Source organism: Erinaceus europaeus, chromosome X, assembly GCF_950295315.1.
Source record: "Erinaceus europaeus chromosome X, mEriEur2.1, whole genome shotgun sequence".
Classification (NCBI taxonomy): domain Eukaryota; kingdom Metazoa; phylum Chordata; class Mammalia; order Eulipotyphla; family Erinaceidae; genus Erinaceus; species Erinaceus europaeus.
The window spans coordinates 43,677,713-43,688,736 of NC_080185.1; the positions used below are offsets into that span (position 1 = coordinate 43,677,713).

The 11,024-nt window shown below is 47.4% G+C and overlaps 1 protein-coding gene across 4 annotated transcripts in view; it reads right to left on the minus strand.

The window, feature by feature from the left end:
* DOCK11 (dedicator of cytokinesis 11) overlaps nucleotides 1-4,686 on the minus strand; it is a 328,799-nt gene extending 324,113 nt beyond the window's left edge. For 2 of the 4 annotated variants that reach the window (XM_060182487.1, XM_060182486.1), the window contains exon 1: nucleotides 4,403-4,686. In XM_060182487.1, the coding sequence (XP_060038470.1) occupies nucleotides 4,403-4,504 (102 nt within the window). In that variant the 5' untranslated portion in view covers nucleotides 4,505-4,686. The remainder of the gene's footprint in view (nucleotides 1-4,402) is intronic. The other 2 variants (XM_007530393.3, XM_060182485.1) reach the window with 1 other exon arrangement.
* Between the last annotated feature and the right edge of the window lie 6,338 nt (nucleotides 4,687-11,024).

An 11,024-nucleotide genomic window follows, 5' to 3' on the forward strand; every position in this document is an offset into this window, starting at 1 on the left:
GCAAGCTCAAGGAGCAGCTGAAGGATCCCGGTTTGAGCCCCTGGCTCCCCAGCTGCGGGGGAGGGGTCGCTTCACAAAGGGTGAAGCAGGTCCACAGGTGTCTCTATCTTGCCTCCTGTCTTCCCCTCTTCTCTCAATTTCTCTGTCCTACCCAACAACAACAACAGCAGTAACAGCAACAAAAATGAGGAAAAAAATGGCCTCCAGGAGCAATACTGGCATCAAGCCCCTGAGATAACCCTGGAGGCAAAATAAAATAAATAAATAAAACTAGAATAAAAACAAGTATATATGTACACATTTCTCACTTGATCACACTCTCTCCTTTGCTAATAGTCCTGCCCAAGACACTCTTGGGAGAACTCTCTGTCAATGGTTAATTCTGTACTAGTGATCCTTTTCCCTCGGTTAAAAAGCAACCTTCCCCCCCCAAAAAAAAAAAAAAGAAAAATGCTAAATTCGCACAAGACTACAGTCTTGCTTTCTGTGGCTGCTTCAAGATATAATTAGGAAATCTGTAGAAGTTCTAATAGCTGAATGAAGGCCTGAATACAAAACTATGTACTATATAGCGCCTAGGCCTTTTGAATCTTTCAAATATAGAGCAAGAATGATGCGGGAGTCAGGCGTTAGGTAATGCAAGGGGTAAGCGCACTACGTGGTGCAAAGCACAAGGACCAGCATAAGGATCCAGGTTCCAGCCCCTGGCTCCCCACCTGCAGGGGAATCACTTCACAGACGGTGAAGCAGGTCTGCAGGTGTCTATCTTTCTCTCCCTCTCTTTGTCTTTCCTTTCTCTCTCCATTTCTCTCTGTCCTAACAAGGATGACATCAACAACAACTACTACTACAAGAATAAAAGAAAAACAAGGGCAACAAAAGGGAAAATAAATAAATATTTAAAAATTTTAAAAAGAATGTATGATACAAGCAATGTGCCAGAAAATGAATTTTTTCTATTTATTTATTTATTTATTCCCTTTTGTTGCCCTTGTTTTATTGTTGTAGTTATTATTGTTGTTATTGATGCCATCCTTGCTGGATAGGACAGAGAGAAATGGAAGACAGAGAGGGGGAGAGAAAGATAGACACCTACAGACCTGCTTCACTGCCCGTGAAGCAACTCCCCTGCAGGTGGGGAGCCGGAGGCTAGAACCGGGATCCTTATGCAGGTCGTTGTGCTTTGCATAGGGAGTCAGGCTGTAGCGCAGCGGGTTAAGCGCACGTGGCGCAAAACACAAGGACCTAAGGATCCTGGCTCTAGCCCCCGGCTCCCCACCTGCAGGGGAGTTGCTTCATGCACTGGCAGTGAAGCAGGTCTGTAGGTGTCTATCCTCAGCTTCTCTTCCTCTGTCCATTTCTCTCTGTCCTATCCAACAAAAACGACATCAATAACAACAATAATAATTACAACAGTAAAAAACAAGGACAACAAAAAGGGGATACATAAATATTATTTTTTTAAAAAGAAAGTTTTAAAGTAAAATAAAGAAACAAACAAACCTCTCCCAGTAAGAAATGGGGCTTAGTAGTTGGGTTTGGAAGGTCTCGCAAGCTGTGATGAGAGACAGGCTTGAGGGGAAGGGGGGAGCTCGCCCTCCATAAGGAAGCCTTAATGTGACTTTCAGGGGTTTGTGACAGCAAGTGCAAATCCTACTTTGGCTACCCCTAAGAAACACTTGGGGACTTACATCGGAAAAGCATCAGAAGCTATGGTGCCAACTGCAGCCCAGACCACCAGCTAACACTCCCTCCACCCTCCCAGCTTTGAGTCAGAACTCAGTGCAGGTGCAGAGAGAGGGGGAAGGGAGAGGCAGTCGGGGGATCTAAGATAGTTAACCCCCCTTCCCTTATAAATAGCATTCACTAAAGTATTGCGAACAATCTAAAGTTGATCTGTATACACATTCTAGGTGTCCTATTAACACACTAAAACGCAAACACTAGGGGACATATATAGATATAGATATATAGATATAGATATATAGATATATAGATTCTGATGATGAGAATTTCCCCCACCCCCAAAGCTCAATGTGGATCACATCCAGTGCAGTCAGGAAATACATTCCTCTCTGCACAGCCTGGTAAAAATGGAGTTTGCGTGGAGTGGAACCTTGAAGTAAGCCTAGGTGATAGAGGAGTGACTAACTACACAGGGCAGCTATTCCTAGGAGAGTCTCCTTCTTCTCTTCCCAGGAACAGCTCTCCCAGCTTTCCTGAAGCAGCTATACCTGCTGCACATATTTCTTTAGAAAGCTACCCCCCCCAAAAAAAAAAAGAAAGAAAGGAAGGAAGGAAGAAAAAGAAGGAAGAAAGAAAGACTGGGCAAGAGAATTGGAATGTTAACTTCATTTCGCTGGTGGAGTGGCAGGAGAGATAGAGTGACTTGTTAACAGCCACCCCGGCGGGCTGAGCAGTAGCGCAGCAGGTTAAGTTCACATGGCACAAAGTGCAAGGACTGGCCTAAAGATCCCGGTTTGAGCCCTAGGCTCCCCACCTGCAGGGGAGGGGTTGCTTCACAGGCAGTGAAGCAGATCTGCAGGTGTCTATCTTTCTCTCCAACTCTCTGTCTTCCCCTCCTCTCTCCATTTCTCTGTGTCCTAAATAACAAGGGCAACAAAAGAGAATATATATATATATATATTCCTCCAGGAACAGTGTATTTGTTGTACAGGCACTGAGCCCCAGCAATAACCCTGAAGGTAAAAAAATAAAAATAAAAAAACCCACAGATCCGAAGAAAAAGCTCAGTTTCCCTGTCTTTAACTGGTTAGATGATAATCCCAGCCAACCTCCACAGGACCTCACGCTAGAAGCAGGGAAGAACACAATAAGGCAAGTCCATTAAAACAACATTAAAGATCTCAGTTTAAAGCTGCTAAACAGCAGCATTACAGTTTCAAGGGTCCAGGCCACTGAAAGAGATTTTCCTTTAAAGTCCCTGGGGCTTTGCACAGTTGCGGCTATTAGGGATCAGATCTTATCTCAAAGGTATGGAGTTTACCTTTGATCCTCCTCCGGAGCTCCCACTAATGTCAACTTTCTCGGCTGTTGGGATCAGGCCCCTGGTCTCCCTTTAATGTAGGTTTTATCGAGGAAGCTACAAGAGCCACAGGACCATTACAAGCCAAAGCTGTGAAGTCCCCTTCTGATGATGAGTCGTCCTTTTTTTTTTTCCTCCTCTTTTAACAATAAGAGCCTACTCTTAAGTGGTGAATTTTAAATATAGACGATTGCACGCTGTAAAGCAGAAGGAGGGGGAAGGTTTTAAAACCAAGGCGCAAAACGAAACAAAAAACCAAAGTAACCAACCAAACGCTAATTAAGCAGCCTGGTTGCTTTTGTACGGTTTGCTCGCTAGTACATGAAATTGACAACGACTGTCTGGAATAAAAGAGCAGACGTGCAAGTACGTGAAAGCTCCCATCAGCTTCCCTCCAGAATCACACAATCAGAATGAGGTTCAAGCTAAGATGGAGGGGGTCCCTGGGGGAAGGGGGGTCTCAGGGGGGAGGGTTGTAGCTCTTTAAAAATCCCCCATCCCCCCCAGCTCAGGGCGCGCGCCCCCCTCCCCAGCTCTGGGCGGTGGGGTTCTCGCCCAGATATCCTTCATCTCTGAACTGACCCATCCCATCTTCCCCAGCCCATGGTCCCATCTCCTTCCCCCCAAAGTGCTCAGAGGTCCCAAGGGATACCCCCACCCAGCTGTGTCCAACTCCACGCCTGAACCCCGTTGTTTCAGACCCCTTCCCTTCTGGGAGGCAGTGGCGTGAAGCACCCCCACAGACACCCATCATAGCCCTCTCTTCCCCAGTAGCAGGAGGAAGTCGCCCAGTTTCCTCTGTTCTCGCTGCCCGCCGGAGCTGGGGCGCCGGGGGATTTTTGGGTGGGGTTCCTTTTTGTGGTGTGTGTGTGTGTGTGTGTGTGTGTGTGTGTATGTGTGTGTGTGTATAACGTTCATCGCATCCTTCCGCCTCGCCTGGCTCAGGTGCCTAGAGGAGGGAATGGGGAGCTCGTCGCGCCTGCTCCCGGGCTCTTTGTGCCGAGCGCAAGGCAGTCTCGCCCCTGTTCACACCTCCAGCCGCCGGCCAGAACCCTCACTCTCCCGCTCGGCACTCCGAGCCTCCCCGCGACCCCACCCCATTCCGGATTGCTCCGCAGCGTCCACTCGAGCGCACGCCTCTCAGTGCCGCTGTCAGCGGGCGCCTGGGACTCGGACCTCGGCCAGTGCGGCGGCGGGTGCTCAAACTTACTGAAGCGGAGAAAAGAGCGCGCGTGGCGCAGCCGGCCGCAGCCCGAGCGCCCCTCCGGCCCTGACCCCCGCGCGGGGAGAGCCGCCCGCTCCCCACCCCGCTCGCTGGCGCCCGGAGCGCGTCCCCCGGGACCCTCGGCCACTCACCAGCACCACAGAGCCGCGTACGGCCTCCGACACGCTCTGACGGAGCTCGGCCGCCGTGCCGGGTTTGCTGAGCCGCTTGGTGAATTTGCGCACTTCGGCCATGGCAGTGCTTGCAGGGCTCAGCGGCGGCGGGCGGACTCACTGCCCCAGACCCGGGCGACCCCGGCCGCCGCTGCTGCTCCTGGTGTTTACCCGCCGACTGGCCCGCCACATAGCAGCTAGGCGGCGGCGCGGCTCCCGCGGCTCCTCCCTCCTCCCGCCGCGCTCCTCCCTCGTCCCCTCCTCTCCCTCCCCTCCTCTCCCTCCTCTCCCAGCCCGCCGCTTGTTGTCCAGCCCGGAGGCGGCTGCCGCTCCCTCCTCTGGAAAGCAGGAGCTGAGCCCAGCCCCGGGAGGAGGGTGTGTCTGCAGGGAAGGGGGTGGGGTAGGGGTAGGGGTGGGGGTGGGGGTGGGGGGAGGGCTGGGGGGACGCGAGTCACGAGAGAAGAAGGGGGAAGTGGCTACCGCTCGGGCTCCGCCCGCAGCCTCTGTAGCTGGTGCAGCCGCATCCGGGAGTGCAGACCTAGCTGCTGCCTTTTTTTCGCTAGTGTATGTATGGGGGGGGGGGGTTGGAGCAGGACTTAAAGGGAGGGAGACTAAATATCTTCAAGTGCCTGGCGTGCTCTGCTCTTTACTCCTGTCCCTCTGCGGTACCCAAGAGAGGGCTGGATAACTCTTGCTCTCAATACAGGCACGCACACCTCGCAAGCCTTCGGGGCCAAGACGGCCTGGGGCTGAGAAATGCTGCCACCGCCAAGCTGCAACCTATTGTGTGCTCCTCCAGGGAAGGAGCGCCCGGTGGTCTCTCTGGAGGGGCAGCTGTTTACTGGAGCCAGCAACTGACTGGGCTCCTCTCCCAGTGAGTGCTCCTTCCAAGACGGAGCAGGTAGCTTGGGAAGTGGAAACTTGTTGAGGCCGAGCCCTCCTCCCCCCCCTTCCACAACCACCTCCGGCTGGGCGGGGAACAGCTGGGTGCTGGCGCCAAAGGACTGGGGGTGACTGGGGGCGGGGGCGGGGCGGAGAGGCCATTGCCGGGGAGTCTGGAGGAGTTACCAGTTTTCTGGAAGATTTCACACTGGCCCTGCTCGCCCCTTTCGACTTCTGACACCTTCCGTTAGCTTCTTCACCTTCCAAGAAATTGTTTCCTGAGAATCAAAGTACATCTAAGCAGATGGAAAACAAACACGCTTGAGACAGAAGAATGGCAATCTGCAAGAACTAGAGGCTCCGTGGAACCTCCACGAGTGCAAAATGAGAACAGCTCCGCTGACCTGGCTGCTTTTCTGTCATGGTGGGGTTACTTCTCAATAGGAGTCAAGTGATGACTTCAACATATCATAAGTGGAAAACGCATTTCATTTTTAGAGATGTATTTATTAATGTAACAGAGAGGTGACAGAGAGCCAGAGCCTCCCTCAGACACAGGGCAATGCCAAGGATGGAACTCTGAGCCTCATGCTTTCTTTATAACTCTAAAGCTCTAGCCACTGCAGCACTTCTAGGTAGCAGGAATAAAGCATTTTAGAGACCTGCTGAAGGAAATAGCTTAGTCTTGACCACCTTACATATGCTCAGGATAAGTACATTAGCCCACATTTGGGAGAATGTTTTGTTGCAGCATGTTCACTGTCTCCTGTAACTTCTTGACCACAGTTCTGAGAGTGCTGATCGATGGTTGTGTGGGTTCCTGCCCAGAACACACACAGCCTGGAGCAGTTGAGAGCATTGAGCAGCATTGAACACTGGCTGTTGGGGATATAGATTTCTCCCTTCTCCGTGGAAACTGGAGAGTAGGTGAAGGATACCCACTGGAATCCTTGCTTTTTTTTTTCTTTTCTTTTCTTTTTCCACCAGGGTTATCTCTGGAGCTCAGTGCCAACACTACAAATTAATTGCTCCTAGAAGCTACTTTTCTCTTTTTCCCCCTTCTATTTTATTTCATAGAACAGAGAGAATTTGAAAGAGGAGAGAGTTAGAAAGGGAGAGAGATAGAGGGATGGATACCTGCAGACCTGCAGATGGAGAGCAGAGGCTTGAACTCGGGTCCCAAGCATGGCAATATGCACTCAGCCAGTTGTACCACTGCCAGGCTCCTAGTACCTCTATTTATCTTGCCCTGTTTTGTCTTTTTTCTTTTTCTTTTAATTTTTATTATTATCTTTATTTATTGGATAGAGACAGCCAGAAATCAAGAGGGTGATAGAGAGGGAGAGAGACAGAGAGACATCTGCAACACTACTTCACCACTCGCAAAGCTTTCCTCCTGCAGGTGAGGACCAGGAGCTTGAACCTGGGTCCTTGAAAATTGTAATATGTGCGCTCAACCAGGTGCACCACCACCTGGCCTCTGGCTTTTTTCTTTTCCCCAGAGCTCAACTCTGCTCAACTCTGGCTTAATGTGTTGTATAGGAATTGAATCTGGGACCTGGGAGCCTAAGGCATGAAAATCTTTTTGCAAAACCATTGTGATATATCTCCAAGCCCCTAAAAAAAATCCTTATTTATTCTTCAAGAGAGAAGCACACATACACACTCAGCCTCATGCTGGCATATGCTGGGGCTCCAGAAGTCTACTGCTGTATGACCTCCCAGGTGGCAAGAGTTCCCCCCTGTGATGCTGGGGCTGGCTGGGAGCTGCTGCCAGGCCTCTTGAGACAGGATCTCCTCATGTACCCCTATCCAAGAATCCACCCAGTGTCTCAGTCAGAGGTTTGATTTCTGCTGAACATACATTACCAGAACATCGGCATACAGCCCAAAACTAAATAACTAGATCAGCATAAGTCAAATCGTTGTAAATCAGGGCCATCTGTACTTCACTGCTATGACCTCTAATTCCTGGGAATCCTAAGAAGGTTCCTAGCACTGCCATGTGAGACTTTCCCCACTTTGCTCTTACTTCAAAGACCAAGCAGTCACAATGACATGGAGATTTTGCTGTGGATTCAAGGGTGGAGTCAATAGGCTCTGCGATCCCAAAATAAGTCTTAGCAATAAGCCTGTGTAGGCATCCCTTCCGTAGGTCTCACAGAAGCACAGGTGGATGGGCCAGAAAGAGCCTGCAACCTGGGATTTTTCTAAAGGCAGAGGGACCTTGCTGCATCCCCCACCCCAGCTTTGTGCAGCACCTGTATTGCTGGCTGTGGCTGGGTTAGCAGGAGCTCACACTCATGGCATCATGAACAAAGTCCACTGAAGGCAAAACCTCAACCTAGCTGTTGAATTGTGACCACTGTGTTGGGTTACCTGCAACATGCACCTGCTTTTCCTAGCACACCACTAAGGTTGAAGCCCCCCCCCCACACACACACACCACTGTAGTGGAGGAAGGTTAGATACTGTGGTGTCTTTATAGCTCTCACTCCTCTTTCTCTCCCTCTGTCTTTCCAGCTGAAGCTTCAGCAGGAACAATAAAAAAAAATATGTGAACATAAATCAAGGCATGGCTGTGGAGTAGCAGCAGACTTATTTCACTTTCTCTAGTCAACTAAGAAAAGTCACAAAAATCACCTAAACACTCAACAAAATATAACCAGGATTTCCCTGTGGCTCATGGATGGAAAAGGAGTGAGGAAGAGATTCCCAGGACTAAACAGCCATCCTCAGGGCACCAAGCTGGGAGATTAGCAACTGAAGTGCCCCCACTTCCAGGTCTTAGTTAAAGCAACAACAACAACAACAACAACAAAACTGCTTTAAAAAATCACCTAAAAACTCACTGACTTACAACTGTGACTCCTTAAGTTTCCAATGCTATTACCCCATAGAGGGTGGAACAACAGCAAGAGACCCTATAATGACATCAAAGACATTAAACCGGCCTGGTAACTCAGGATAAAATCTCCCTCCCCCACCAAGATATATAAACAAGGAAATTGAACACCTTGGCCACAGCGCCTCCTGCTGGTAGAACAACAAAAGCCACACTAAATACAGAAACTGAGAAGCATAGACAGCAATGACAGAAACCCCAAATGATCAGACAAGCACAGATCTAAAAAAAAGAAAAGAAAAGAAAAGACTGAGAAAGAGTTCATAAAACTCATTATGAAGTCAATTCAAGAAACTAAACAGAAGATTGAAGAACTCAGTGATCATTTTACCAAAGAATTACAGAGTACGGAAAAAGAAAAGAAAAAAAAAAAGACTCCAAACAGCCTTTGAATGCAGTTCAAGTTGAGATAAGTAGCCTCAGAAGTAGACTTAATCAGGTGGAGGAGAAAATATCAACACTAGATGACACAACTACCACACTCTGGGAATTTAACACTCTTGCAGAGGAAAAGTTTAGGAAAAATGAATCACTTCTCTATGTGTTGTGATGTCATTAGCACATGGCTGAGGAATTGGATTCATTAGCATATGGGCTGATGTCAGGCTGACTAACATCAGGACAGAATTAAACATGCTCTCTGTTCCTGCACTGCCTTCACTCAGCTCCCAGCTTTCCCATGTACTCAAGGTGCTCGCCATAGCTGCTTCTCCTGGGAACTGAACACACATCACTGAGCTACCCAGTAAACTCTAAGACTCTCCTCAACAGCCATATAAGTAACCTATATCCTGCCGATAATTGCTTATTTTGCTGTAATAAATCTTTGATCGTTTTAACCTGAGCTCAGCTACACTACCGCAGAGTCCTTTATTTTTTCATTACAACATCTATGAAATAGCAGGCACATGTAGAAAGTGGAACTGGGGCCAGGTTGTAGCGCACCTGGTTGAGCGAACAGACTACATTGTGCAAGCACCGGGATTCAAGCCCCTGGTCCCCATCTGCAGGGAGAAAACTTCACAAGTGGTGAAGTAGAGCTGCAGGTGTTTCTCTGTCTCTCTCCCTCTCTATCGCTCCCCCTCATTGTCTTTCTGTCTATATACAATAATAATAATAACAAATAATTTTTTTGAAAAGTGAAAACTATACCACAACCTAACAGCATACACCAAGGTGAAATCAAAATGGATTAAAGATCTAGGTATTAGACCAGAAACTCTAAAGTTTACTGAGCAAAATGTCAGTGAAACTTTTCAGGACCTTTATATCAAAGATGTATTTGGAGATAACCCCCTGGGCATGAGAAATGAAAACAAGAGTAAATAAATGGGATTACATGGTACTAAAAAAGCTTCTACATGTCAAAAGAAACTACACAAGGATAATCAGTCAACCTGATAAATGGGAGAAGATACTTACACATCACACATCAGGAAAAGGCAAGTGGCTGATAACAAACATCTATACAGAATTAGAACAGATCTACAAAAGAAGCAAAAATGACCAAGTAAAAAAGTGGGCCAAAGGGGGTTGGGTGGTAGCACAGAGGGTTATTTCTCTCTGTCCTACCCAACAATGATGACAACAATAATAACTACGACAATAAAAAACAAGAGCAACAAAAGGGAATAAATAAATATTTTTAAAAGTATTTAAAAATAAATACCCTCTCTTGTCTAGTTCTCTATCTGAAACAATAAGATTGGGAAAAATTGATCCAGTGGAATCTCATATGTGGGAGGCCCAGGATAAATTTTTTAAAAAATGAACATGATGTAACCTGAGACTCAAGGGTAAAGAGCATGCACTGTCATGTGGGGGTTCCTGGGTTCAATCCCTGGCACCACATGGAAGCACCATAGACAGCACAACCTGAATTCCATGGATGATAGAACTTGATGTGGTGTCCCTTCCCTCCTCTCTCTGCTCTCTCTCAAGGAAGAAGAAGAAGAAAGAAAACAAAAAAAAAAGACTTTCAGGCACCAAAGAAGTTCAGTTCTTAGCACTGCTATTAGTCAGAGCTGAGCAGTGCTCTGGTAAAAATAAATAAATAAATAAATAAATAAATAAATAAATAAATAAATAAATAAATAAATATAAAAAGCAGACTGGAAGGGGGCTGAACGGTAGTGTACTGGTTAAGCCCACATGGCGCAAAGTGCAAGGACCGGCACAAGGGTCCTGGTTCGAGCCCCAGCTCCCCAACTGCAAGGGGGTCACTTCAAAACTAGTGAAACAGGTTTGCAGGTGTCTGTCTTTCTCTCCCCTCCTCTGTCTTCCCCTCCTTTCTCAATTTCTCTCTGTTCTATCCAACAACAATGACAGTAATAACAGTAATAATAACAAGGGCAACAAAATGAGGGGGGAAATGGCCTCTAGGAGCAGTAGATTCGTAGTGTAGGCACTGAGCCCTCGCAATAACCCTGGAGACAAAAAAAAAAACAAAATCAGACTGGAAAGTAACCCAGCAGTGTCACCTTTCATGAGTCACTTCTGGAATTCATTCTCCAGCACCGTGTAAAAAAAAAAGTCAAGTTTGTTTGTTTGTTTGTTTGTTTGCCAGGAAATGGTACCATGGATAAAGCATCAAACTCTCAAGCATGAGATCCTGAGTTTAATTTCTGGCATCATATGTGCCAGAGTAATTCTCTGGTTCTCTTTCCTTCCTCCAACAAATAATATATGATGTCTGATATATAATATACAATATAAAACTAATCTTTTTTATTGTTGTAGTTATTGATGTCTTTGTTGTTGGATAGGACAGAGAGAAATGGAGAGAGAGGGAGAGAAAGACGCCTGCAGACCTGC